The 24,116-nt window shown below is 43.4% G+C and overlaps 1 protein-coding gene across 1 annotated transcript in view; it reads left to right on the forward strand.

Moving 5' to 3' along the window:
• The first annotated feature begins 400 nt into the window (after nucleotides 1-400).
• Nucleotides 401-24,116, forward strand: part of CTSH (cathepsin H) — a 127,562-nt gene continuing 103,846 nt past the window's right edge. Inside the window, exons 1-5 of the mRNA XM_078682944.1 lie at nucleotides 401-608; nucleotides 9,405-9,436; nucleotides 17,003-17,108; nucleotides 18,150-18,220; nucleotides 19,123-19,227. Coding sequence (XP_078539070.1) covers nucleotides 401-608; nucleotides 9,405-9,436; nucleotides 17,003-17,108; nucleotides 18,150-18,220; nucleotides 19,123-19,227 — 522 coding nt within the window. The remainder of the gene's footprint in view (nucleotides 609-9,404; nucleotides 9,437-17,002; nucleotides 17,109-18,149; nucleotides 18,221-19,122; nucleotides 19,228-24,116) is intronic.

Below are 24,116 nucleotides of genomic sequence, written 5' to 3' on the forward strand. Positions count from 1 at the left end.
TCTCTGGTCCTGGGCTCAGGACCATCAGAGTGGTCTCTTGGCAAATAACTTGGCCAGAGTTCTGATTGTGTCTCAGTCGACATTTTTGGAAGCACAAGTTTTACCACCAAAACGGCTGTTTTCTATTTTCAACCGCGTGCTCTACTACAAAAAAACTGTTACTAATTCATAAATTAACAAATTCAAGAAGCCCGTCCTGCTCAGAGTTACCTTTCACTATGTTGAATCGCCTTCACACTACTCCACATCCTGTTTCCTCGCGCCAACTGAGGGTTACATTTCTGCATTCTCAAGGAAAGTCCCGAACTACTGCTGGCTTTGCCAATGGGTGTTGTTTTACACTTCGACCGCTGAGAAAGAGAGGGAGGAGGGAAGAGGGATTGGGAAGTGAAAGCAGGGGATGGGAGGAGTGGACGGCAGAGGGCGGGCGCAGAGAGGAGCAGAGGAGGCGTCGCTCGTGATCCACGAGGAAGTGACCCGGCCGCGGGGACAGATGTGGTGCTTTACAGCTGCCAGGATGGTGGCGTCTCCCGGGGTCTGCGCCCTCCTGCTCTGGGGACTGGGGTCCGTGGCAGCGAGCTCCGGAGCTCTGCAGCCCTCAACTGACGGTAAGTGAGGGGCAGAAAGGACAGGACAGAGCTGAGGAGACCGACACCAGTGCGCCGCTCCAGACTGAAACACGCAGAGCGGACGGACTGACGGACACGAGAACACCGAGGGGACACCAGTAAAGTGTGGGACAGACGCTGAGGCGTAGGGCCACAGAGGGACAAGGGGCAGAGGCTGTTCAGTGCAATAAACTCCAGAACACACCAGCACGGAAGATTACACACAGAACACAGGGGATACACTGGAATCCAGAACACGGAGTAAACGCTAGAATCCATAATCCGGAACATACACCGGAGCACACTCTATATACACACACCTGAACAGAGAGGCGCAGACTCCGGAAGAAACAAAGCACGGAGTTGACAAATTCCACAGAACAGGTGGAAACACCGAGAAGAATGGGACAGAACATCGCCCAGACCTCTGAGCACCTAAACAATTAGATGGCGCACACACACAAAAACTGTAGTGCAGACACCAGAGCAGGGAACAGAGGCCGCAGCAGAGAGACAGAGGAGGTTAGACCCCAGGTGTAGAATAAACAATAGCGAGAGACTGAGCTGGGAGTAGAGCACAGAACACTGCATTGTATTGTTTCTGAATGTTTTTGGGCAGATACTAAAGAACAGAAGAAAGAGGAGGGAACAGAGTGTAGACATTAGAAAGCAGTTGATTCCTCAACACCGATCACACATTAGAAGACTAAGATACAGGCACCAGAACAGTATTAAAGAGGGTCAAAGTGCACAGCGCAGCTGCAGAGACTCAGCATAACAGGAGAGATGCAAACACCTGACTTAGCACGTGCTCTAAAAAGCAAACGTCTGAACACGCCCATTATACATTAAAAATGAATATTACCTGCCACCCAAGCCATTCTTATAGCTTTGGGGTCGTGAAATAGTCCGAATTGTCACACTTATAGGAGTGTGATAGTTACTATCATTGGCAGCATGGCAGGGGGAATATGTGGTACAAGCTGCAGTGGCCTCCTGACCAAAGCCCCGGCACAAATTATTTAGCAATTTAAGCACTGTAGAAGACTCTCTTATTGCTACTGCCTCTTATATGGCCAGCGCCTTTGGAATAGTTATGATTGGTGTAAACTCGCATGGAGCATTAAGGGTTTGATGTCTCTTTTCTCCTCCTGCTTCAATTGTAGGTCTAGAAGGTCTCGAGGTGTAGTCAGCGGAATTGTCTACTACTGACCTGTACTCATCCATGGGACAGCAGGTTCCTATTTTCTGTGCTCTGTCACAAGTTATCCATGGAATAAAGCTAGCAGTGGCTTGTGGTCAGTTCTCATCTTCAAAGGATGTATGCTAGAAAACTGCGGCATCCCTAGAAACTGTCAATGGCCTTCTGTTCTATCTGTGATTATTGCTTCTCTGTCGGGGTCATAGCCCTGCTCATGTACACTATGGGTGATAGTTGACCTGGTCTTTACTTCTGTATCAGCACCACTCCCAGAAATAAGGACTAGTGTTGACTATTATTTTTTTTAACTAGCTAGGGTCAAAGTATACTATGGTGTTGTCCTTCGGAAGTGCATTCTTCATGACCTGCAAGGTGTCTTTGTGGGGTGGCTCCATTCCTTTTTTGGTCCCATCAGTGTGTTGCTTTAGAAGATTATTTTTGTGTCTCGTGAGCATATGAATCCACCACAGTAGATTACCATGTCTAGGATGCTATGTACTTCCAATGCATTCCATTGAACAGCTGTATTTTTTATGTCTTGGATGTTTTTGGGACTGGCAGTGGTTCCTGCTGTTGACAAATCATAGCCAAATAGCTCAATATAAGTCTTCTAGAATTCACATATTTTTAATGCACAATGGGGTAGGGTGAACATGAGTCTCCAGTACTACTCATGTTCAGAGAATATATAGATGATAAGGATTTCGCTGAGTTGTACTCTGGGGAGATAAGCAAGCATATCACAAATAGAATTCTGGAAGAGATAAGCCTCTGATAAGTTTCCACAGATCAGCTGTTTGCATCTTTGCAACACAGCGTCAGCTGAGGGTGTTGCAATAATCTTTCATGCAGCTCTTAAGTAAATGCACCCTTTGTTGAGATCAATTTTGAGAAACATCAGGACCTTCTGAGATCTACACTAATTGCGGGGGCAATGTGATGCTTATTATTGCATTGTTGGGATTCCCATGCCCACACACATCTGTAGCTCCTCACACAGCAGCGCCTTCTTTGCGAAGACTATTGTTGAGTCCCCAGGGGTGGGGGCCCGTCACATTTTTGCTAATGTCTGCCTTTTCTAATATTTACAGCTCTTACTCAGCATGATTGTAGATGTGAAAGTGAATGCCCCTGAGAATCAGCATAACCAGTGACCCATTTTTCTGTATCTGCATCGCGAGTCACAAAATAGTATTTCATACTCTTCTGGGATTTCTTCTCTGGCACACAGTTACATTTACAGGCAATCGGTACGGGCTATAATTCTTTGGAAATGCTGCATCTGATGAGGATGTCACCCCAAGATTCAGGCTCGGTTGAGACGTCCACTTGTTGGAAGAGGTGTGGCGCCGCGGCCAGGGCGACTGACGCTGGAATCGGGGGATCACGGTTCGATCCCCAGCTCCGGCGGCAGGTTAGCCCAGCACCATGTGACTCTGGGCAATAGCTCGCTTAATCTTCCCGACGGCCCCCAGCGCCTAGAGACCCTTACGGGTGATTGTGCGCTTTACAAATGTGGACTTTACTTTACTTACTTCGCTCTACCATAAGCTGCATTGGATTGTCCCTTTGATCAGGATAGCTGTCAGCTGACTCAGAGGACATGGTTGTGACTTCAGCTTACTGAAATGTTCTGTAGCCATGACATTCACTGTGTCTTTCTTCCCTATGAGCACTACTGTGTCAAGGACTTGAATGGTGACTGTGCACCTGGGTTGCGACAACCGCTTTCAGGGCCAATGAGAAATAGGGAGATGAAATCTACTTCTTCTTTTGACTCCACCATCACAGATCCTGGGAGCTTACTGACCTCTCTGTCTTGACCTTTGTGACGGCCTCCCCTTGAAGCAGCTACATTCTGAAAACTTGGTTGTCATTTTGAATCAACACACTTTGGCAAAACGGTTTAGTTTTCTCTCAGACCGGCAGTTCTCTTCGCGATGCAAACACCCTCCACAATTTCCAAAGGAGCGTCCCCTTACTAAGGTATTGCTCTCACCCACTAACTATTTCTTCAATTTCAATTCATCCTATCCACACATTTCTCCTTAATGATGATGTTAATGAGTTCAGCTTCTAAGGGCCCAGGGATTGACATAGATGGTTATAGTGTGTGGCCTATATATTTATTGTTCTAAGGAAACTTTCCAAGTTCCTCCTTGTATAATACTCCAGATGATTTGCCACGGTGCATGTGTCAGGCCCGGTGTTTATTTATTTATTTATTTATTTTATGCGTTTTTATATAGCGCGGACTTTACCCGAAGGTGTCGGAGCGCTTTACAATAGGAACAGAACTGATACATGAGAACATTACAGGTGAACAAATTACAAAAGCAAACGCTAAGTTACATGAGGCAAAAGTGACAATCGTGAGCAAACAAAATACAAGAGGTAGCAAACGGTGCATTACAGGAGGAAAAAGTGACATGTGTGCAGGTTACAAAAGCGTACAAAGTACAAATAGAGGTATAATACTGCAATAAATGGAGGACACTCAAACACAAGAACAAACGTTACTTAGGCAATGGTGGCACTTGTGCAAGTATCGAAAGCAAACAAAATGTAAGAGGTAGTAAAGAGTGTGTTACAAGTGTGTTACAAGCAGTGTGCCCTGCTTGCCCTGTGGGGGCCACAGGGCAAGCACAGGGCCTACTGGGCCGCAGCCGAGGGTGGGGCTAGAGGTATTTGCCTTTGATTTCTCAGGGCCCGCTCTACTAAGGCTCTGCCAACTGGACCAAGTACAACCCATTCAGCACTTGACGTTTAGTTGTAGCGCTAGCAAGCAGTCACAGGCTTAACAGTGATGTAGTGTGGGGGTGCTTCAAGATCAGAACTCATCACCCACCCAACTGTGAAATAGCAGATTGCCTTACCCAGGACTTGTCTTTGCTAAAATAATTTACTTTAATTCTCACACAATAATCAACACTACACACTACAGGTCATAAACACAGATTTTTCACCAGTGTGGGCCAGCTGTACTTGGGGCTAGTACAGGTACAGTGTTACCTCTTCTATTACGTCTGTGCATTCACTCACTCTTATTAGTGTCAATTTTACTTTTTCTACCACTACAGAGTTTCATCTGGTCTTTGGCCGCGGCAGAAACCCGCAGCTTATAGCTGGCTCTATGTCCTTCTTCAGGACAGATATGTTGGCTCAATTCTGTGGAAGGCAACTGCGGAGACCACAACCAAGAGTCCCAGTCACGATCCAGAGTACAAGGGTGCAGGCTCCTGCATTGTGGCCGGTCTCTAGCTAGTCCCCTGATTCTGCGTTGCGGGTGAGTTAGGGTGGAGGGCTGCGGGGTCACAAAAAGTCACCCTTGTTCTGGCAGCATGGCACCGGCATGGCTCATTGTGCTTTGTCAGTGGCATAAGCAACTCAGGTACAGTGCAGTCACAGCATCCCAGTCCCTTAGGGCACACATTCATGAGGTCACAGTAACACAGTCTGCTTGGGCATAACTTCAAGAAGTCGCAGCGGGGAACATCCTTTACAACGCAACTTTTACCACGCAGTGCCTTGACGACGCAACTTTTACAACGCAAACCATTACAACGCATTGCGCTGGGGGGCGCTCTAGGATAGGCAATACGTTCAATTTACTGTCCAACACCTTCCCTAGTGTCCACGGGGACTGGAGTTGGAATAGTAAATTAAACTATTCACTATCCAGCACCCCAAAGCGCTATGCGTTGTAAAGGTTTTCGTTGGAAAAACCACGTTGTAAAGGCATGCGATGTAAAAGTATGCGTTGTAACGTCTCATACATCCAGTCGCAGCATCACAGTCTGCTCAGGCATAACTTCATGATGTAGCAGCATCACAGTCTGCTCGGGCATAACTTCATGATGTAGCAGCAGCACAGTCTGCTCAGGCATAACTTCATGATGTCGCAGCATTACAGTCTGCTCACGCATAACTTCATGATGTCGCAGCATCACAGTCTGCTCGGGCATAACTTCAAGAAGTCGCAGCATCACAGTCTGCTCAGGCATAACTTCAAGAAGTGGCAGCATCACAGTCTGCTCAGGCATAACTTCATGATGTAGCAGCATCACAGTCTGCTCAGGCATAACTTCATGATGTCGCAGCATTACAGTCTGCTCAGGCATAACTTCATGATGTAGCAGCATCACAGTTTGCTCAGGCATAACTTCATGATGTCGCAGCATCACAGTCTGCTCAGGCATAACTTCATGATGTCGCAGCATTACAGTCTGCTCAGGCATAACTTCAAGATGTCGCAGCATTACAGTCTGCTCGGGCATAACTTCAAGAAGTCGCAGCATCACAGTCTGCTCAGGCATAACTTCAAGAAGTCGCAGCATCACAGTTTGCTCAGGCATAACTTCATGATGTAGCAGCATCACAGTCTGCTCAGGCATAACTTCATGATGTCGCAGCATCACAGTCTGCTCAGGCACAACTTCATGATGTCGCAACATTACAGTCTGCTCAGGCATAACTTCAAGATGTCGCAGCATTACAGTCTGCTCGGGCATAACTTCAAGAAGTCGCAGCATCACAGTCTGCTCAGGCATAACCTCATGATGTAGCAGTATCACAGTCTGCTCTGGCATAACTTCAAGAAGTCGCAGCATCACAGTTTGCTCAGGCATAACTTCATGATGTAGCAGCAGCACAGTCTGCTTGGGCACAGCATCCCAATGTTGCCACAGTGTCAGCCGTTTGTTGAGAAAAAAAGTGCTCCAGTCACTGGAGCACTCAGATCGCCCTCCTTTGTCTTATTGATGGACAGGCCCTCAGACTTAGTGTTAACTGATCTGGCTCTTCCTGGTCGTACTCACCAGGGTTGGCATGCTAATTCCCTCTTTCAGCAGGTAGATTGAGCTCCATGAGCTTCCGGGCAGACTGACAGCATCTTCCGTTCAGTCATACTCCGAGCGATGTCCCCTCACCTCAAGAAGTTGGCTGTCAGGTAGACACCAGCTCTGGTTGTAAAGCAGACCTCAGAGTACTCAGGGAGTGCTCCATTCCCTGGTCAAAGAGAACTCGGAACTGGAACAACAAGTGGATCAGTGACTCCCACATTTATACATTCATAGCAAACAGGGGGTGTTGATTCTCTGTCTGTACTTGTAGATCAATTTGGGTTGGATCTTCATTCATCTGGCCTCTCCAGACTGGTCTATTTTGAAGTGAAGAACGGAGGCTCCCTCCCTCAAAGCGTCTGAGAACCCTGACCAGAAAAGGGGCGAGAACAGAGAAAAATGAGGGTGGTTTCAAGGAGCCCATTGAAACGGTACTGCTAGTTATGTTGTTGTGGGACCCAGAGCTTTCGTCACAGTCTTTTTGTGTTCGCTTTTCTGCCTGGTTCTTGTTATTCCCTGAAAATATTTGTTTTACTAAACTATTAATTGCATTTTAGGCATTGTTTGAAAATGCTGGCTCGTGGGATCATCGCAGGGCGAGCAGTAAATAAATATTAAACAAGCCGGAGGGAGGAGGCAGCTGCAGGCCAAAAAGAGGGAGTAAACTTGTTTTTAAATGAAGATTCGTGGGATCATGCAACATAAACATCACAGAGCCAGCAGGAAATACATAAATAAATAAACAGGAGGGAGGAGTAGGAGGCAGGTGAAGCCCGAGGAGGGGCAGCAACAGTGGGCACGAGCGAGATCCTGAGACTAAACACGCACAAAGAAAACAAAGGGGAGTTTTAGTTGAAACAGAAACTGAATGGGAAAGCGAACAAAGGGAAACAGATGTCCAATTAAAAGCATTGCAAAGAAACTCCCTTTCAAAACAAGCATCGTGCAGGAAGAAGGACAGCAATGAAGGGAAGGAGGGGTTGTGAGCACGGAGGCAAGTGATGGCCAACCAAAATTATCAATCAGTGATGTCCCTGTGGGAGGGAACCAGGCACCCAAGGTGGAACAGATGGACACTGTTGACCAACCACAGTAAAGGAATTTCTAAAAAGGCAGGCCAACTATGCAACTAGAAGCACTGGGCGGAGCTTAAAGCCCATATTCGGAATATAACATGCCATGAAAGACAGCGCAAGCGCTACCTAGGCGAGACCTAAAAACAGGATTCCATGTACTTCTCAGTCAGGCACTCTGGAATGTGGAACATCACTATTCACTATGCAGGGACATTCTTATCCCAACAACATTTTAATAGGCACTGGCGCTCTTGCTAGGTCTCTAGCAGAATACCCCATTCATGGTAGGCATTCCCTTCAGGCTCAAAGTGCATCTCCAGCACCATCACTTCTTCTGCAAAGTCATCATTTGTGCCTGTGTTGGTAAGGGACTGTAGTATTTCATGCAGAGCTGCAACCTGCACAGGGCAGCACAATGAAGTGCTTTCTTGTGTGGCTCATCTTCTTGTCGCCTTCAGACATTTCGGCAGCCACACCATCTATATGTTCCATTATTGAGCATTGGATATTGGCAAAGCATGCAACTAGAATGACTAGACTGCAAAGGGGGACAGAAAACATGGATAGAAAGCATGACTCCTTCACTGGCAGATGTTGGATGAAAGTCCTTCTGTGAGGCCAGGCTCCTAGGGACTGTACTGGGGCCACATGTCTACCCAGTAGAACTACCTGTCTGCTATGCAAAGACGAAGTGCTACATACTTTGTCCAACTTTGGTATGTCTATCTGTGCATGTGAAGCCTCTATTTAGCATTCCTACAGTGCCAGTCCTGACGATGCAGGGTTATTCACCAGCCTACAAGTATAAATTTGCTTTTAACTGTACTTTGGACACAACAGCTGTGCCCCAGACTCCTCCATACATGCAACATCATGCAGGACTTTGGTTCTCATAATTGAACCCCTGTAAAGTCAATCTGGAATATTTGTCCCGGTTCCATCGCCATTTGACTGACATAACAAAGGAAGTTGTGTCATTGTGTCTGCCAGCACTACAGTGTCACATGAGAAGCCATGTTCCTCCTCACAGCCTGTTGACTTAATGCCAGGACTGTACTGACGACCCTGCAGCCTCAGTTTATATGTTTTTTGTGGGGAATAGACATATAGCGGCTGAGCGCTTAGGAGGTGACTCACAACTTGTTTACCAATACCCTGATCAGCAAAATTCTCAGAACATTTACTTCCCCAATGTTCATAGCAGGGTTCTTTATTTTTATAATGAAGAAGTGTACACCTTTTGCCCGTCATATCCATTTATTACCTATATGTTTATTATTCATCAATTGATATGATATCATGGTATAAGTAGCCAACACGTTTCATGTCTTAATGCCGCTGCCTCAAGTCTCTTAAATGTGCTAACATAGCTTGATACAATTGTGACGAAATTTAAGTTAAAGATTCTAAATATGCCATTATATGGAATTTAAATTCTGTGACATACGGGAAAGCTTACCGAATTTGTGCTTGGAATACAGTGATAATAAAAAAAAAGTTACAAAATAGACATGCTGGACAAAAAGCTGTAAACCCTTTATATATGTACTTGATGTGTGACTTCGGTCCTTTGTCTGTAACTATGCAAGTGAATGTGATCCTGTACATGGTCTGTTACTCGAGTTATGTACATTTCTAAGGCAGACTGTATGTTCTTAACTTCTTCTTTCTTTTACAGATGAATTTCACTTCAAGACCTGGATATTGCTAGTAAGTCAGCCATGGAAGCCGGGGTGATCAGCTTGCAGGTGGAGGGCATGGCGTTTTGTTGTGTCTGTGTGGGGGTGTTTGAGGAACTGAGATGTACCCACTTCTGTTTCTTGGATTGAAGCCCACAGCCAGAAAAAGTCCCCCAGAAGTATTTTCCAGCTTGCACAAGCCTTGTGTTATCATGAACTGTGCCCTTCTGTATCAGCCATGCCTTGTCATGAGGTAAGTTCCTGTCTCTGCAATGAAACCAGAAGTGAGCCCACACTAGTCTACCTTAGTAGAAAATGGTCCTTGTGTCTGCCCTGTGCCTGCACCAACCCTGCTAATAACATGAGCTGATCCAATCCGGCTGCAGTTAGGCTTGCTGGAAATCCCCCAAAAGCCAGCACATAAAGCATGTGTGTTCTTTTTACTTGTGACCATTCTTCATCATCATCAAAATATCTTTATTCGGCTGAAGCCATAAAAGCATGACATCCACAAAAAAGTTCTAAGAATTCACATTTCAGCAAAGGCATACAGGTAGATTCATGAAAGGAAATTGCGCTCGCAAAGGGCCAGATTTTCAGAATCTGGCCCTTTGCGAGCGCAATTTTTGCATTTGGGATTCATCATCCCAAATGCAAAAATCGGTAATAGCGAATTCGCATATTTGCGAGGAATTGCATTTAAGGAATCTCTATTTGAGATTCCTTAAATGCAATTCATTAACCAATTTTAAATTGCGAATTCGCAATATTTGGTCGCTGTTTACCACGAAGTCAGACTTCGTGGTAAATAGCGAAAAAAATAGAAAAAAGCACTTTAGTGCATTTTTTTAAGTTGCATGTTACACACACACATGTCCTTTGGACATGTGTGTGCGCAACACCTGTGTAAATTTGCATTTCAGGGGTGCTACAGGGTGTCCTTTGGACACCCCTGGCACCCTTGAAATCGCATCCTTATTTGCGATTAGCAAATTGCTAATCGCAAATAAGGAATAACTCCCCATTCATTCCTATGGGCCTGCAGGCCCATAGGAATGAATGGGAAGTTATTCCTTATTTGCGATTAGCAATTTGCTAATCGCAAATAAGGAATGTGTAGGAATCGCAATTTATTTAGCGATTCCTACATGAATCCCGTTTTGCAAGTCCTTATTAGCGATTCCTTATGATTCGCTATTAAAGACTCGCAAAACGGGTCTTTGATGAATCTACCTGATAGATTCCATCGATAGGAGATAAAGAGCTTATATGCAGTTCATAGTGCTTGTATATCACAGGTTGGTAAAATTCATATAATTTCTACGATAAACAAGAAAAGACAAAGAATTGACATTTCAACATAGGCATAGACTCCATTAATCGGAGATAAAGTGCTCATGTGCAGTTTATAGTGCATATATATCGCAGGTTGTTAAGATTCACATAGTTTTCTAATAGTAAAAGCTACTCTTATAAAATTCAGCAATTCATAACAAATATCTGGAGCTCCTAGACACTGCAAAAACACAAGTCTCAGGTTTGTCTTTCGCAAAATGGAAACCAAAAAGGAAAGCCTCGGAGCTGATTACAAGGTGCAAAACAGTATAAAGTGACTAGTGCTTTGCATAGACACATTGCACAACCACATGGGGGAGTCCAAAGGGAAATCAAATTTAAAGTGCAGTGTTCATAACCTAAAAAGGTTAAGATAATAACGCTGAGTGAGGTTTGTAATCCATTCTAAGTAGGGCTCCAAGCTCCTTGTTGTTGAGACTGTTGAATATTTAACTAATGATTCCTTGGCCTGGTTGACCATTCATTTTACTAAGAGCCAGTCTCACCAAATGTGACAAATGTTCATGTTCTCTCATTTTGCATCTTCCTCACTATCCTTGCATTTTCTAACCTACACACAAGAGTGCCAAAAGACCACAAAAGTGTGAGAAAATCAATTAGTCTGGCTTATCTTCCGCTTTTGGCTGAAACAACTAGACCACAGCAGGCTGGCCCTGAAGGCATTACAATGGCTTCTTAGTGAAAGACAGCAGAACACAGTTTTAAGACCTTATCCTCGATTTACGTAGGCTTTACGCCTAAGACTACTTACTATCCAGCGTACACCAAGTGTTTTGCATTGTGAAGTGCACTTTTCACACCACACAAAATGCTTTGTGTCAAGGGAGCATTACTTGGGCGGATCATTGCAAATAGCATAGACTCTCATGCAGAGACCAATCTACTTATGTAGCCAGACCAGGCACTATGTCACAATCCAACACCCGCTTGAAGTAGGCAAGAACACAGAGAAATGTGTTGATTTGTGTGTTGTATTGCAAGTTCTTTTAAAGAAATCCCCCGGGTGGGCCAAATCCTGGGGGCTTATCAAAAATAAAGGAGAGGGTGCACGGGCCTTCCTCCTACGGTTTAGTAAACCCCAGGGACAACCACCTCCCCAGGGTATTTCTTGTAAAGTATGCAGAGGTGCCCACACAGCACCCTCGCACCCCGGGGTCCATCATCTCCCCGGGACTTTGGGAAAACTGAATGGGGGCCGCGCAGACCATCCTGCAAACATGACTAGTTAAGAAAACAATGAAATTCCATTAAAAAAAACCAAGGTTACAGGGACGCTATAGTTAGGCTCAGATTTCACTCGTACAAAACCAGTGAAATTCAGCAGTTACCTAAGCTAACTATAACTTATGCCCAGTGGCGGCCGTCATGAAACAAAAGTGGGGGGGAGATGGACAGGGGCAAGGGTCGTGGAAGGTACAGGGAAAATAATAATTTTTAAAAAATCATATCTTTCCCTTCCGCTGTCTCCGACGCCCGCCTCGATGCTCTCCCAGCAGTCTCTTGGAAAGCAAGCTCCCTCCCCAATCCAGTCGCTGCTTTCATGGTCTGAGTGGCTTGGTCTGTCACTCAGACAGTCCCTGGGAGCCTGCAGCTCTTCTCCAACCCAGCTGTGAACACAGCCGGGTTGGAGAAACAGAAATGCCCCTGTCTGTTTGGCCGTTCTGAGATGTATATATCACCCAGTGACGGTTGCCACTGATTAGTTATAATTAGGATCATGTTGCCACAGGAAATGCCTTTTTTCTGTTACTAATAACTTTGGTGCCATTTGATGACTCTCCATGAAACTTTCTGAATAAAAGTGCGACTTTTTGACTGGTTTGAGCATGGAACGTTTTGTGGTGATCCATCAAGTGGGGGCCGAGAAAAAGGGGGGTTCCCAAAATACATTTTCCCCATTCTTTTTCCCATAGGGCCTTAAGGTTCAGCTACAACCCAAACCGCTGATTTATACAACATTTGGCAGAAAGCTAACAAGAGCTTTTTGGGCTTCGGTGTAAACCCGTTTAATAGTTTTTGAGAAATTAAAGTTAAAAAAGAAGTGTACGTAGCACACCACGGAGGATCTGCGGGCCAATAGATCTCATGATGAAATCTAAATAGCTGCCACCATATCAACCAGGAATGTTGGCAGACATCCTTGACTCGGGACTCGTCCAGCGTGCTAAGAAAAAAGCAAATAAAAGACATAGGGGGCAGGTTAGGCATATCCAGATCCTCTAGGCTGCTTGAGTACCAGTGGAACCCCATCAGGGCCCAAAACATCTTTTTTAAATTTTGCTACAAATTCACAGACAACCTTTGAATCTAAGGTAATTAAAAAAAAAAAAAAACAAGCGCAGGCTTCTCTTGTTTCATTAAAACCCCTTAGGGTTAAGCTACGGCACGGGGAGGGGGTGGCACATGTTTTTTGTTGGGAGGGGGCACATGGCTCCCTTCCCTAAGTCTCTGAGATGCCCAGTGACCCCATCCCCTGGGGCCAAGGTAAAAAGATGGGAGAGAGACTCGCAGCCCCCTTCCTGGAGCCTGGTTAAGCACTGGTGACCCCATCCCCCAGGGCTAAAATGTATTAAAAAGGGAAAAAGGTGAGAAGGCTACCTAATTAAGCCCCAGGAACTCAATCCCCCAGGATTGAGTAATTAGATGTAGGGTAGGACGTGCTGAACCCCTCCCGTGCCTAATTAGACCCCAGTGACCCCATGCCCTGGGGCTGAAATACAAACAAAAGGGAAGGGGTGTCGCACAGACCCCCTCCCACAGTCACTGAGCCCCAGGACGGTTTCAGTTAATGTGTCCCTTGAAACCCACCCCGGGACACAGAAGTTTCACTCCCCTCGGGCAAAGAAGCATATATTTTTCCCCACTTGGCGAAAGCATTTCTAAATCTCCAGTTAAACGGTAGCAAACATGGAAGTCTGCTCCCAACCAGGCCTCCTCACGAGCTTTCTTGGGCACTGGGAACCCATCCCCTGGGGCCTAAATCTAAGGGGAGAAGATATACAGCCCCTCTCCCTGAGCCTTAATAGGCCCTGGGACCACATCCCCAGGGGCCAAATACAATACAAATGTAGGGGGGGCACCTGCTCCACCTTTCTGAACCTTCATGGGCCTCTAGTGCCAAAATCTAAGGGGAGGAGTCATGCAGCCCCCTCCTCATGCCTTATTAGGCCTGGGGACCCCAACCCCAGGGCTACATTACATTATTAAGTTGATGGGGTGCGTGGCTTCCTCCCCAAGCGTTTATAGGCCCGGGGGCCAAATAGAATAAAAATGAGGAGTGGTTGCTCCCGTTTGGCAATAGATTTCAAAATGCTCCCACCAGACGAGAGCAAACACATGTTTGGGCAAGGAAACAACTGTGTCCTGGGGTGGGCTCCCCGGACCCAGTAAGTGAGGTGGCTCCAGGGGCTGGGGTCCCAGGCTCGAAAATGGCTCAGGGAGGGGGAGGCTGATACCCCCTCCCCTAATCAATGCTTTGGGCCCCAGGCAATGGGGTCCCCGAGGCCAAAAACAGTTCAGGAGAGGTGCCAAAAGCCCCCTCCTCTTAGTAAATAGATTGGGCCACGAGGGATGAGGTCCCCAAGGCCTGAAACGGCTCGGGGGGAGCACACACCCCCCTTAAATACACCCAGCCCTAGTAATGGGGTCTCCGGGGTCCTAAGTGGACTGGGGAGGTGGGACCTACTAACACCCCCTCCCCATATATATATATATATATATGTTTTTAACTTTTTTTTATTACATCCTCTATTTTGTTTCTTTGCCGTTATCCAACAGGACTCCTGCTTGATCACGCCAAAATTTGCGGATTTAAAAAAATATTTTGCCCTAGGTGATTCCTCTGGGTCTCCCTCATATGGCTTACCCTTACCCTGCCACCGTATATCATATTTTTTTAACTTCAGGACTGAAGACTAAGTCCCCAAATCCTGCAATGGATGCCAGTGGCATTTTTCTCATGTTGCTGGCAGCCAGTCAGAGTGCTCGCAAGATGGTCCAAGGAGAATAAGCTCCCTGAGCCAATCAGAACGATCTATTTTAAAATTGGCACTCCTGCAGGACTATGCAGACCCAACTGTCGAGATAAAACTAATATTTTTCAACTTTAATTTCTCAAAAACGACGGAACGGTTTTACACCAAATCACACAAAGCACAATCTACGGACCAAGATCTAGCTTCCTGCTAAATTTGGTGTAATATCATTCCACAGTTTTTGTGGTAGTGCTTTTCAAATAAGTCTATTAAAAAATGCATGGGGAGTTTGCATTTTGGAACCCTTTTTTATATGCCTCCGCTTAATGGATTACCCAGAAACTTTCCAAGCACAAACTAGGCAAAATGAGTATTTTTTTAAAAGTTTTGTGAAGATTCGTCAAACGGTGCCAAAGTTATTAGCCACAAAGAAATCCTAACTGTCACTATATATGCCACCAAATGATTCCTTTGACAGCGTGCTTGCGATCGGTGCGAGTGAAGCGACAAATCAGTCGAATTGCACTAATATTATGACCACAAACAAAGTTTCACTCGCACTCCAGGACATTGCTTACAAGGCTTACTTAATCCAATAGGTTACAGCCATCACCATCACCAGGTCCAAAACCAACGTGTTTCGATCAGATTGGTCTTGATAACGGTTAGGGTTGATCCACCTATTTTGTCTTTTTATACAAATGCCCATGTACCCCATAATGAGGCATTATGGGAAATGTGGGTCACTGAGTAGCAAAAAAATTTTTTTGAAACACAAAAAATATATTTATAACAGACAGTCTTTTTGTAAAATTGATCTCACTGTTCGTTAAAGTAGTGTCAGAGTCATTCTACAACCAAGTGTTTGATCAAGTAGCACCCATTCTTGATTTTGAACAGCTCAGTCACATCCATTATTTGATTACTCTATAATTAGTGGCTCAGTGCCCTTTTTAAATAGATCCTGTGACTTTTGTTCGATTTAAATCCTAGTGTCCCTTCTCTTTAATGTTCATGATTCTACCTCAGTGGTATAGATTTTCTATCTAAGTTTTTGGAAAACAGGTTTCCGGATACTGAAAATCAAACAGCCAGTATTCGTAAACCTGAAGACTTGTATGTCCTTCTGTGAGATATTTAGTCCATCCAGTATGCTGACGTACTCTTGTCTTGAAATAGCCACTGTTAAATAGTTAAAAGAATGAGGTACTGCGAGGATCAAGTTTGAAATACACTGAATAGAATCCAGGTTTAGATGTTGGATTGTGATGGTCTTAACTCACCGTCAATGTGGCAACTTAGAGGGGAATATAGAACTTTCTGGAAGCCCACTGGGAACATAAAATTACTGTTGATTGCTTGAGGATATTAATTAATTTTCTTTCCCCTTCAGCTGCTTCGACAATTCAATGGCTATGGAGAGTTTTTTTTATACTTTTGTAGTATCTTTACCCACTTAGGAAAAAAGATATTGTGAATTTGTTGTGTGTTTTGAGTTGAGCACACTGGAACAAATCAAGTCAACAGATCATTACAGAAAATGAGTTTAACCAATCAATTTCGAAAATGATAAATCATAATACTTTATCATATTTTTTTATTGCTGTGCACTATTTGTGAGATGTGTTCATGTTGCATATATATTATATACATACTTTTTATCACTATATTTCTTTTTTCATTCAACTGTGTGGTGGTATGCATGAAGAGCAGTTTTTCTAATTGTTTAATGGAAAGCGGAGTGTTTCTACTATGCCCGTTCTGCTGTGAATGCAACACGCGGCAGTTTAAAATGTAAGACAAAAGGGTGTCTACGGTATGTTTGCAAGGCAGTGAGAACTGCCGAAACACGTCTGAGCCTTCTGCATTAAAATTCAAGATTTATGATCCTAGCCATGTGGTACCTTTTTTTCATGACAAAGAAGGAGTGGATGAGGATAGCTTTACAATGCAATGTAAATGTTATAGTTGTAATGTACCTGTATGTAAATGTTTATGTTGAAACGTCTGATGTCCAGCACTGAAGTCCCCTTCAGTATCTGCATCCAAGATATCCTCAGCAGCTTCTTTCTCCTTTGGTTCCCCTCCCTATTGCCTTAGTCAAGTCCTTGAAGCCTCACCAAAGCATCTACATTGGGGCTTATAGTGGGATAAGTCTTCATCTATCCAGACGCATTGCTGCAGCTGACCGATGCCTTGAATGTGCTGGAGCAGTCTGAGTTATTTTGTGGAATGTGGCCCTCAGCTTGTGACTCTTTTTCCACTAGCACGAGAAGAGCTACACTTTGCAAGAGTACTTCCAGAGACTGCCCATCTTCATGGCCAACAGGAGGAGAGTGGAACAGCATAACGCAGAGAAGCACAGCTTTCAGTGTAAGGCTCGACTGCCGGGCTGCATGATGTCCACTGCATGGAAACGCATTTCTGCTTTCCTAACTGTTGTGGTTTAATCTTATTTACAATGTAATGTAATGTGAATTCCAGTTCTTCTCTGCATCACTTGGTGCATCATGTAGAGCATTAGAGTTTACATGTTCTATATTCTACATTCTTAATCTGGCGGTTGCTGAGGCAGGATAGAAGATACATCTTGCTTGTTCCTGTATCTATAAATAAAGAAGACTGAACTTACCTGAAAATCCCTTGACTGCATCATCCTTCCATAACACTAACCCTTTACGAGCCAGACCTTCCTTGATAGCACACTCTGCTATGCTCACAAAACTGCGCCTGATATGAGTGGGTGGATGACAGTAGTGAAGGATCAGACGCCTTCACGTCTTTGATTTAAGGACATTCTGCTGGTGCTAATGAAGTCTATCCTTGCATGGGTAAAGCACTACTTTTACTTAAGACTATGACGCAAGTCCTGATTCACTTCAATGATCCATTACGTACACTACAAAATACATCTGCGTAGGAAAGCATTACAGAAGTGCTGGTTGCATAGTGGTAGCACATTACGAATCGGTGGCAAATTCTGTGCTTCACACACATGTGGAATGTACATTAGATCCCTGCTCTCATGGTAATCTTACGAAGAGTGGCCGTAAGAGACCGCTGCCACACTGTGCGTTAATGCGCCCATGCCACACTGTACATGATCTGGTAGCTGGTAAGGTGCTACTGCCATGCTAATCATGTGATTGCTGTTAGTGAAGTTCCTTCTGGACACCTTACACATTTGTTCACTTCAGGCTAAGGCCCTATTGCTGTTACACCAGTGCAAACATTGCTGGATAGGACACCCCTGCTCCACTCGACACCTGCACTCTACAATGTATGTCACTACAGTCATACCACACACGTGTGATCACTGCACATGAAGACCCTCCCACCATACCTCGCATATCCTACAGCTGAATGGTACCAAGTGACACAGCCTGTTCACTGCATGTAACTCTTCTTTTTCAGTGGGGCTCAACCAATTTTCAGATATGACATTTGAGGAATTTAAGAAGCTGTACCTCTGGAGTGAACCTCAGGTAAACCCTGCTTGCTTGTGTTGATTTCTATATAGGCTGCGTGTCTCTGTGTGGAAATGGGTGTGTGATGTCGATTTTGTTTGCACATGTAATGTTCAAAATCTGATGAGATAAATGTGTGTAAGTGCACCTCGTTAGATGTGGCTCTTTATAAGCAGAGTTTCTATAAGTTAATTGGTAAGTTCTCCCTGACTGATTCTAATTAGGCCTGGGCAGAGTTTGCAGAGTTCTTCTAAGTGGAACTCCGCAAAGTGACCAAAAACTCTGCCGTGCTATGCGAAGTTCCGCAAGCAACGGAGTGCATTAACTTGTGGCATTCACGCAGATTTTTAGAACCGGGTGTTTGTCCTGTGCTGGAAAATCAGCAACTGCTTCTTTCTTCCACTCGAGTAGATTTTCTACTCATGCGGCAGCTTCTTCAAAACAAACAAATGGTTTCTCAACATGAGCGGTTGCTACCATCCCCGACCGCCCATGTTGAGAAATCCCATTGGGAGGTGGTCTAGCGTTGGATTTTCCTCACTCGCGCTCGCCAACTTAATGTTGGCGAGTGAGGAAAATACTCAGCTCTGGTCTGCTCCGCATAGCACGGAATGCGGAAAACTCTGCAAACTCCGCTAATGGAGCGGAGTTCACTGCCCAGGCCTAATTCTGATACTCATGATATGGAGCCACTTGTCCGCTATGTAAAAATTCTATTGATTTCATGTGTGCGACTTTGTTATAAAGTGTTGGGAAATGGTGCCTTTGGCATGTCCTGGCCTCCAATAATGACTAATAATTGACATGCTTTCCTAACCTCTGTTCTTTCCCCTTCATTAAATATCATTCTGTCCTTTGAGGAGTTTGGCTTTTTCGATTAATCCATTTCAGAATCCTAATTCATCTTTTCTCATTCATAGAACTGCTCTGCCACAGGAGGAAAGCTCAGTTCCAGGAGTGTGCAGTATCCAGACTCAATGGATTGGAGGAAAAAAGGGAATTACGTGACTCCCGTGAAGAACCAGGTATGTGAGTGAAACGAGCCTTGTGTGATCTTAGGCAGCTAGCTCAAACATTAGAAGAAAGTCTTGTAAGCAAGGCTGTAAGAAATGTTGCTCTTGTATTGCAGCATAATAAGAGAGTGAACACAAGGAAGTTGCATGTCAGTAGAAAGGGATAACAACAGGCATGGCATATTTATTTATTTATTTATTTATGTATTTATTTTGAAAGTTTTATATAGCGCGAACAAGATCTTTGCAGATATCAGAGCGCTTTACAAACGAAGGTTATAGCATGTGAGTACATAACAATTGGGGTGGGGAAGGTACATGTGGGAGCATAGTCCGACTCAGCAGCATAGTCAGATCAGACAGATACATCAATAATGATACAGGTACAAATAGGTAATAGCGTAAACAATCAGGAAAGTCAATAATACGAGTCATACAAAAATGCAAAAGATCAGTAGAACTGAATGGTACATTGACTGTAAATATCATACCCAGTAATAATTCAGGTGTATTTAGCCATGAGGATAGCTTTTACTTCTTTCTTAAAAAGTATGGTGGAGGAGATGAGCCTGGTTTCGGGGGGGAGTGAGTTCCAGATCCTGGGTGCCATTCCTGAGAAGGAGCGTTTATAGGTTTTTTCCTTGCGAAATCTTTGGGGCTTAATTGTTGGACTTGCCATGCCTCTCATGCAGGTCTACTTCATATGTTCTTCTTGTGACCTTTTGGAAACACATTTTGCACAACTTGTCCCAATTGTTTTCTATTACTGCTCCTTATACCACTCATGTCTTTCTCAGAGGTTGTTCGTATATTTGGTTGGGTGATAAGTTTCAGGGTATGTTGGTTGATCTTCTCTTGGTGATGGCTTTTCATGTAATTACTTCTATTTGGAAAAATTCTAACAACGTTTCATTCCTTACCTGGTGAAACTTGATTTGTCAATCATAAATTGGATACCGCCTATTCGCCCACAAAGCCATAAAAAGGACCGGTAATGGTCTCCTATGACATCTCTCAGCATAACACACTTGCCACTAGAACTGTTGAGGTTCTAAATCCTCCATGAAACAATGCGTCACACCTCATTTTCTCTAATTTGTACTCCTACTGCTTTTTTCTCTTTCTCTCTTTTCTCCCTGGGACCCTAGTTTTTAAAAATCTATAAAATGCTACTTTTTATATATGCAGATTCATTCCTGAGCATGCTCTTTGAGAATTTAATGTACTGTATTTCACATTTATTTAGGTCTTGTATCTCTTTGGACTATCTTACGATTATATTTCGTTCTGTTCCATTTGATCTTTTTATTTATTTATTTTTTCTCCGCAATGGTTCTAAATTTTCAAATAAAGCCTTTTAAACTAAAAATAAAGCTGTACAGCAGATCTTTTTCCCTTTCCCATAGTGTCCATTTTTTTACGTTCGCTGTCAAGTGAAGCTGTGGATTATGGGGCAGAAGCATGTTTTCATCTAACAGCCGTAAATATAATTGAATCTGATTTGGGATGCTTTTGAGAAAATCAGGATCCTGTTGGGGTGGTTTTTATTTCTTAAGTAGTCTTGGCGTAGCAGCTTTAACAGTAGCCAGGTTAAGAAATGTTTCTTTTACAATGTCTAGTGTCCCTGGTAGTAGAGGTAGGAGAGGTTTCGGAGCTTCCTTTCGTTGTAGAGCTTCAAGAATGACTGAAACAGTCGGCTGAGGAGTACATTTGATATTTATTTGGCAGCACCTCTAATCAAAGCATCCTGAAAAATATGAATATCATCTACTGGTGATATTCTAGATTCTGACTGTGGTGGAGACGTTGGAGTATAAGATGAGTGCATGGAAACAGCAAAGGGTGATCTAGACCTTGATCTAGAATGAGAATTGGACATATCCCTCATGTTAGAAGGCGTTCTGGGTGGTGTTATTTTAATAGGTGAAGGAGGCTTCCATTTTCTAATAGGAGACATGGAGGTTGCCTTTGAGGCCGTTCTGACTGGAGGAAAAAAAAAGAAGGACTCTAAAGGTGTCTGTAGAGGATCTGGAGGTATTATTGCTCTCAGTGGATTAAGTGGTTCATTTGTTTGAGCCACTGCATCTTCAGATAATTGAGAAGCTGTGTGGAGTGGGCAGAAAGAAAGCCAGCCCACTCTAGAGAAGAAGAAAGTCTAACCTGAGCGATCCTCGAACCAAAGATAGATGGAATCAATGTTCTACAAGCACTTTTAGCCGATAACTGTAGTTGCGCCGGTGATAGATGCCTTTTCAACTTTGTAGGGTGTGCCGACATCAACACAGTGCTTGATGGCGGTGGAGTTGGCATCATCGTGATCTGAGTCGACAGCTATGAGAGTCTTGGCATTGAGAGAGGACAGTGATGTCTAGACAATAACCCTTCTATCAAGGGGGGGACCATGTCGCTCTGAGCCTCTCGACTGTGACATCTGTGGTCTTGCTGTCTCGATAAGAATGAAGTCAATGCCAATGTCTGGGAGGTGGTCTTTAATCAGTAGGTATCCCTCTGTGGGACTCTGTCAAATGTACATGTTTTTTCAGAGGAAGGAACAGACTAAGATCTTTCTAATCTTCTTTTTCTCTTCCTCTGCTCCCATGTCCTGCATCTTAATCTGATGCCAACCCCGTACTTAAGAGTCCTTTTTGGCATTCTACTATAAATGTCTCATTGTTTTGACTAATGTAATGGTGACAGGAAAAATCACACAAATCGTATGCGCTTCAGAACTGGTTTTCTTTCTTCCACAAGAAAGGCAGTTATTGAAAACGAAAGACATTACGACTAGAAAACTAGAAAAAAAATGTTAGATCAATGTAAAAGTAGTTTTGCTCAGCTAAAGGGATGTTAAAACGTAAAGTAAATTGGTTTTGAAAAAAGCTTTAGCTAGAATAAGTGGTTTTAAAGGTGTGAAGAAAACACCAGAGGTGTTCAGGGATCGTGCCTGAAGGAGCTGGAAAAAAAAATAGAAAAGAAGAACAGGCTCGCAGACAAACTGCCACCATAAGGCATTGTGGGTAGGGGTACCTCTCAGGACCTTAAAGGAACATTCTCCTTCTTCATTTTCAAATGTAAGCCTCACGGGTGCATTTTTCCTTTATGTTCTTTATAATAAAGGTTTTTTTTTTCCATAGCAGATGAAGTACATTTACAAAGCTACTCCGTGTCAATTTTTTTACAGCATTCGGAAAGAAAAATTACATCACTGACAGCCTAGCTTGAATGTGGAACACTCTTCAATGCTAACTTTTTAACTATATATATATATATATGTGATCAAGCCTTTCCGAAGGCGAAACGCGTCATGGCGGCAGCGCTGGCTTTATTTTAATAAACCACCTTTGCACCAGCACTCCTTTGGGTCGACTCTTTGTCGCTACGGATTCGGCAGTTCTCTGTCTTCTAAGTGACGAGCCTCACAAATATATATATATATATATATATATATATATATATATATATATATATATATATATTTCACTGAAAAAACCATAGGCTTCACACACGCCACAGTTAGCTGGACATTTCTCTCATACAAAACCATTGAAATTCCTCCGTTATAGTTAGTTCAGCTAACTATAACTCGCGCGCCCACAATGCACTGCTGATGACATCACTGATGACATCATCCTTGGGAAAGAATGGCAGACCTCCTCTCACCCTAATATAACTTTAGATACCCACATTCAAAAATAGAACCTAACATTTTCAAAAAAATGGATACCAATACCAGTTAGAACAACCTATTCAGTAATTCCAAAATCTACACACACATCTCATTCACAAATAGAGAAATGCCCAGCTAACTACAACATGTGTGAAACCTATGGTCTTCTCAGTGAATTTCTAAGGTTTTTTTAATGCTAATTCCTAACTATAACGTGCCTGAAACCTATGGTTTTTTCAGTGAATTTCAAAGGTGTTTAAATGCTAATTCCTAACTATAACATATGGGAAACCTATGTTTTTTTCAGTGAATTTCTAAGGTTTTTTTAATGCTAATCCCTAACTATAATGTGCCGTTGGTTTTTCAGTGAATTTGCAAACTGTAAGATACCTAAAACCCAAGTTTTTTTCCTGTGGAGATATATATATATATACATATATATATATATTCACTGAAAAAACCATAGGTTATAGACCATATATAGTTAGGAATTAGCATTTACAAAACCTTGAAAATTCACTGAAAAAACCATAGGTTATACACCATATATAGTTAGGAATTAGCATTTAAAAAACCTTATTTTACTCACACAAAACCATTGAAATTCCATATATAGTTAGTTGCACTAACTATATATCGCGCACCCGCAATCCACTGCTGATCATGTCACATATTACATCATTCATGACATGGTCAGTGACATCACTGATGACATCACTGATGACATCTCAAATGACATCACTGATGAGATCACTGATGACATCATCCAGTGACTGTGTGTTTCTGTAAAGTTTAAATATGTTTTACATATTGAAGAATGAGTAGATGTATAAGTGTCTGGACGAAGGATTTAGTAGGTGCATGACTGAATGTATGAGTGAGTGATTAAATGTGTCTCACTGAGTGCATGGGTTAGTGAGTAAACTGTCTTAATTTGTGCATCATTATGTCTGTTGTTCTGTAAACTGCTGCATGTGTTGATCAGTAGCTATATGATTAACTATATGGGTTATTGATTGATTGTCCAAGTATTTGTATAGGAGACTGAGTGTGTGTGTGGCTGGCTGGGAGGTGTGTGACTCTGTGCAGATCAATGTGTACTTGTATCAATGATTGTATAAGAAAGTAAGTATGTGTTAGTATATGTTTGAAAATGTAAGGTGCTCTATGTTTAACTGTATAGACAAGAAAATGGAAGTGTGATTGATTCTTTACAGGACTGACTAGGTGTGTG

This window comes from Lissotriton helveticus, chromosome 3_1 (assembly GCF_964261635.1).
Source record: "Lissotriton helveticus chromosome 3_1, aLisHel1.1, whole genome shotgun sequence".
Lineage (NCBI taxonomy): Eukaryota > Metazoa > Chordata > Amphibia > Caudata > Salamandridae > Lissotriton > Lissotriton helveticus.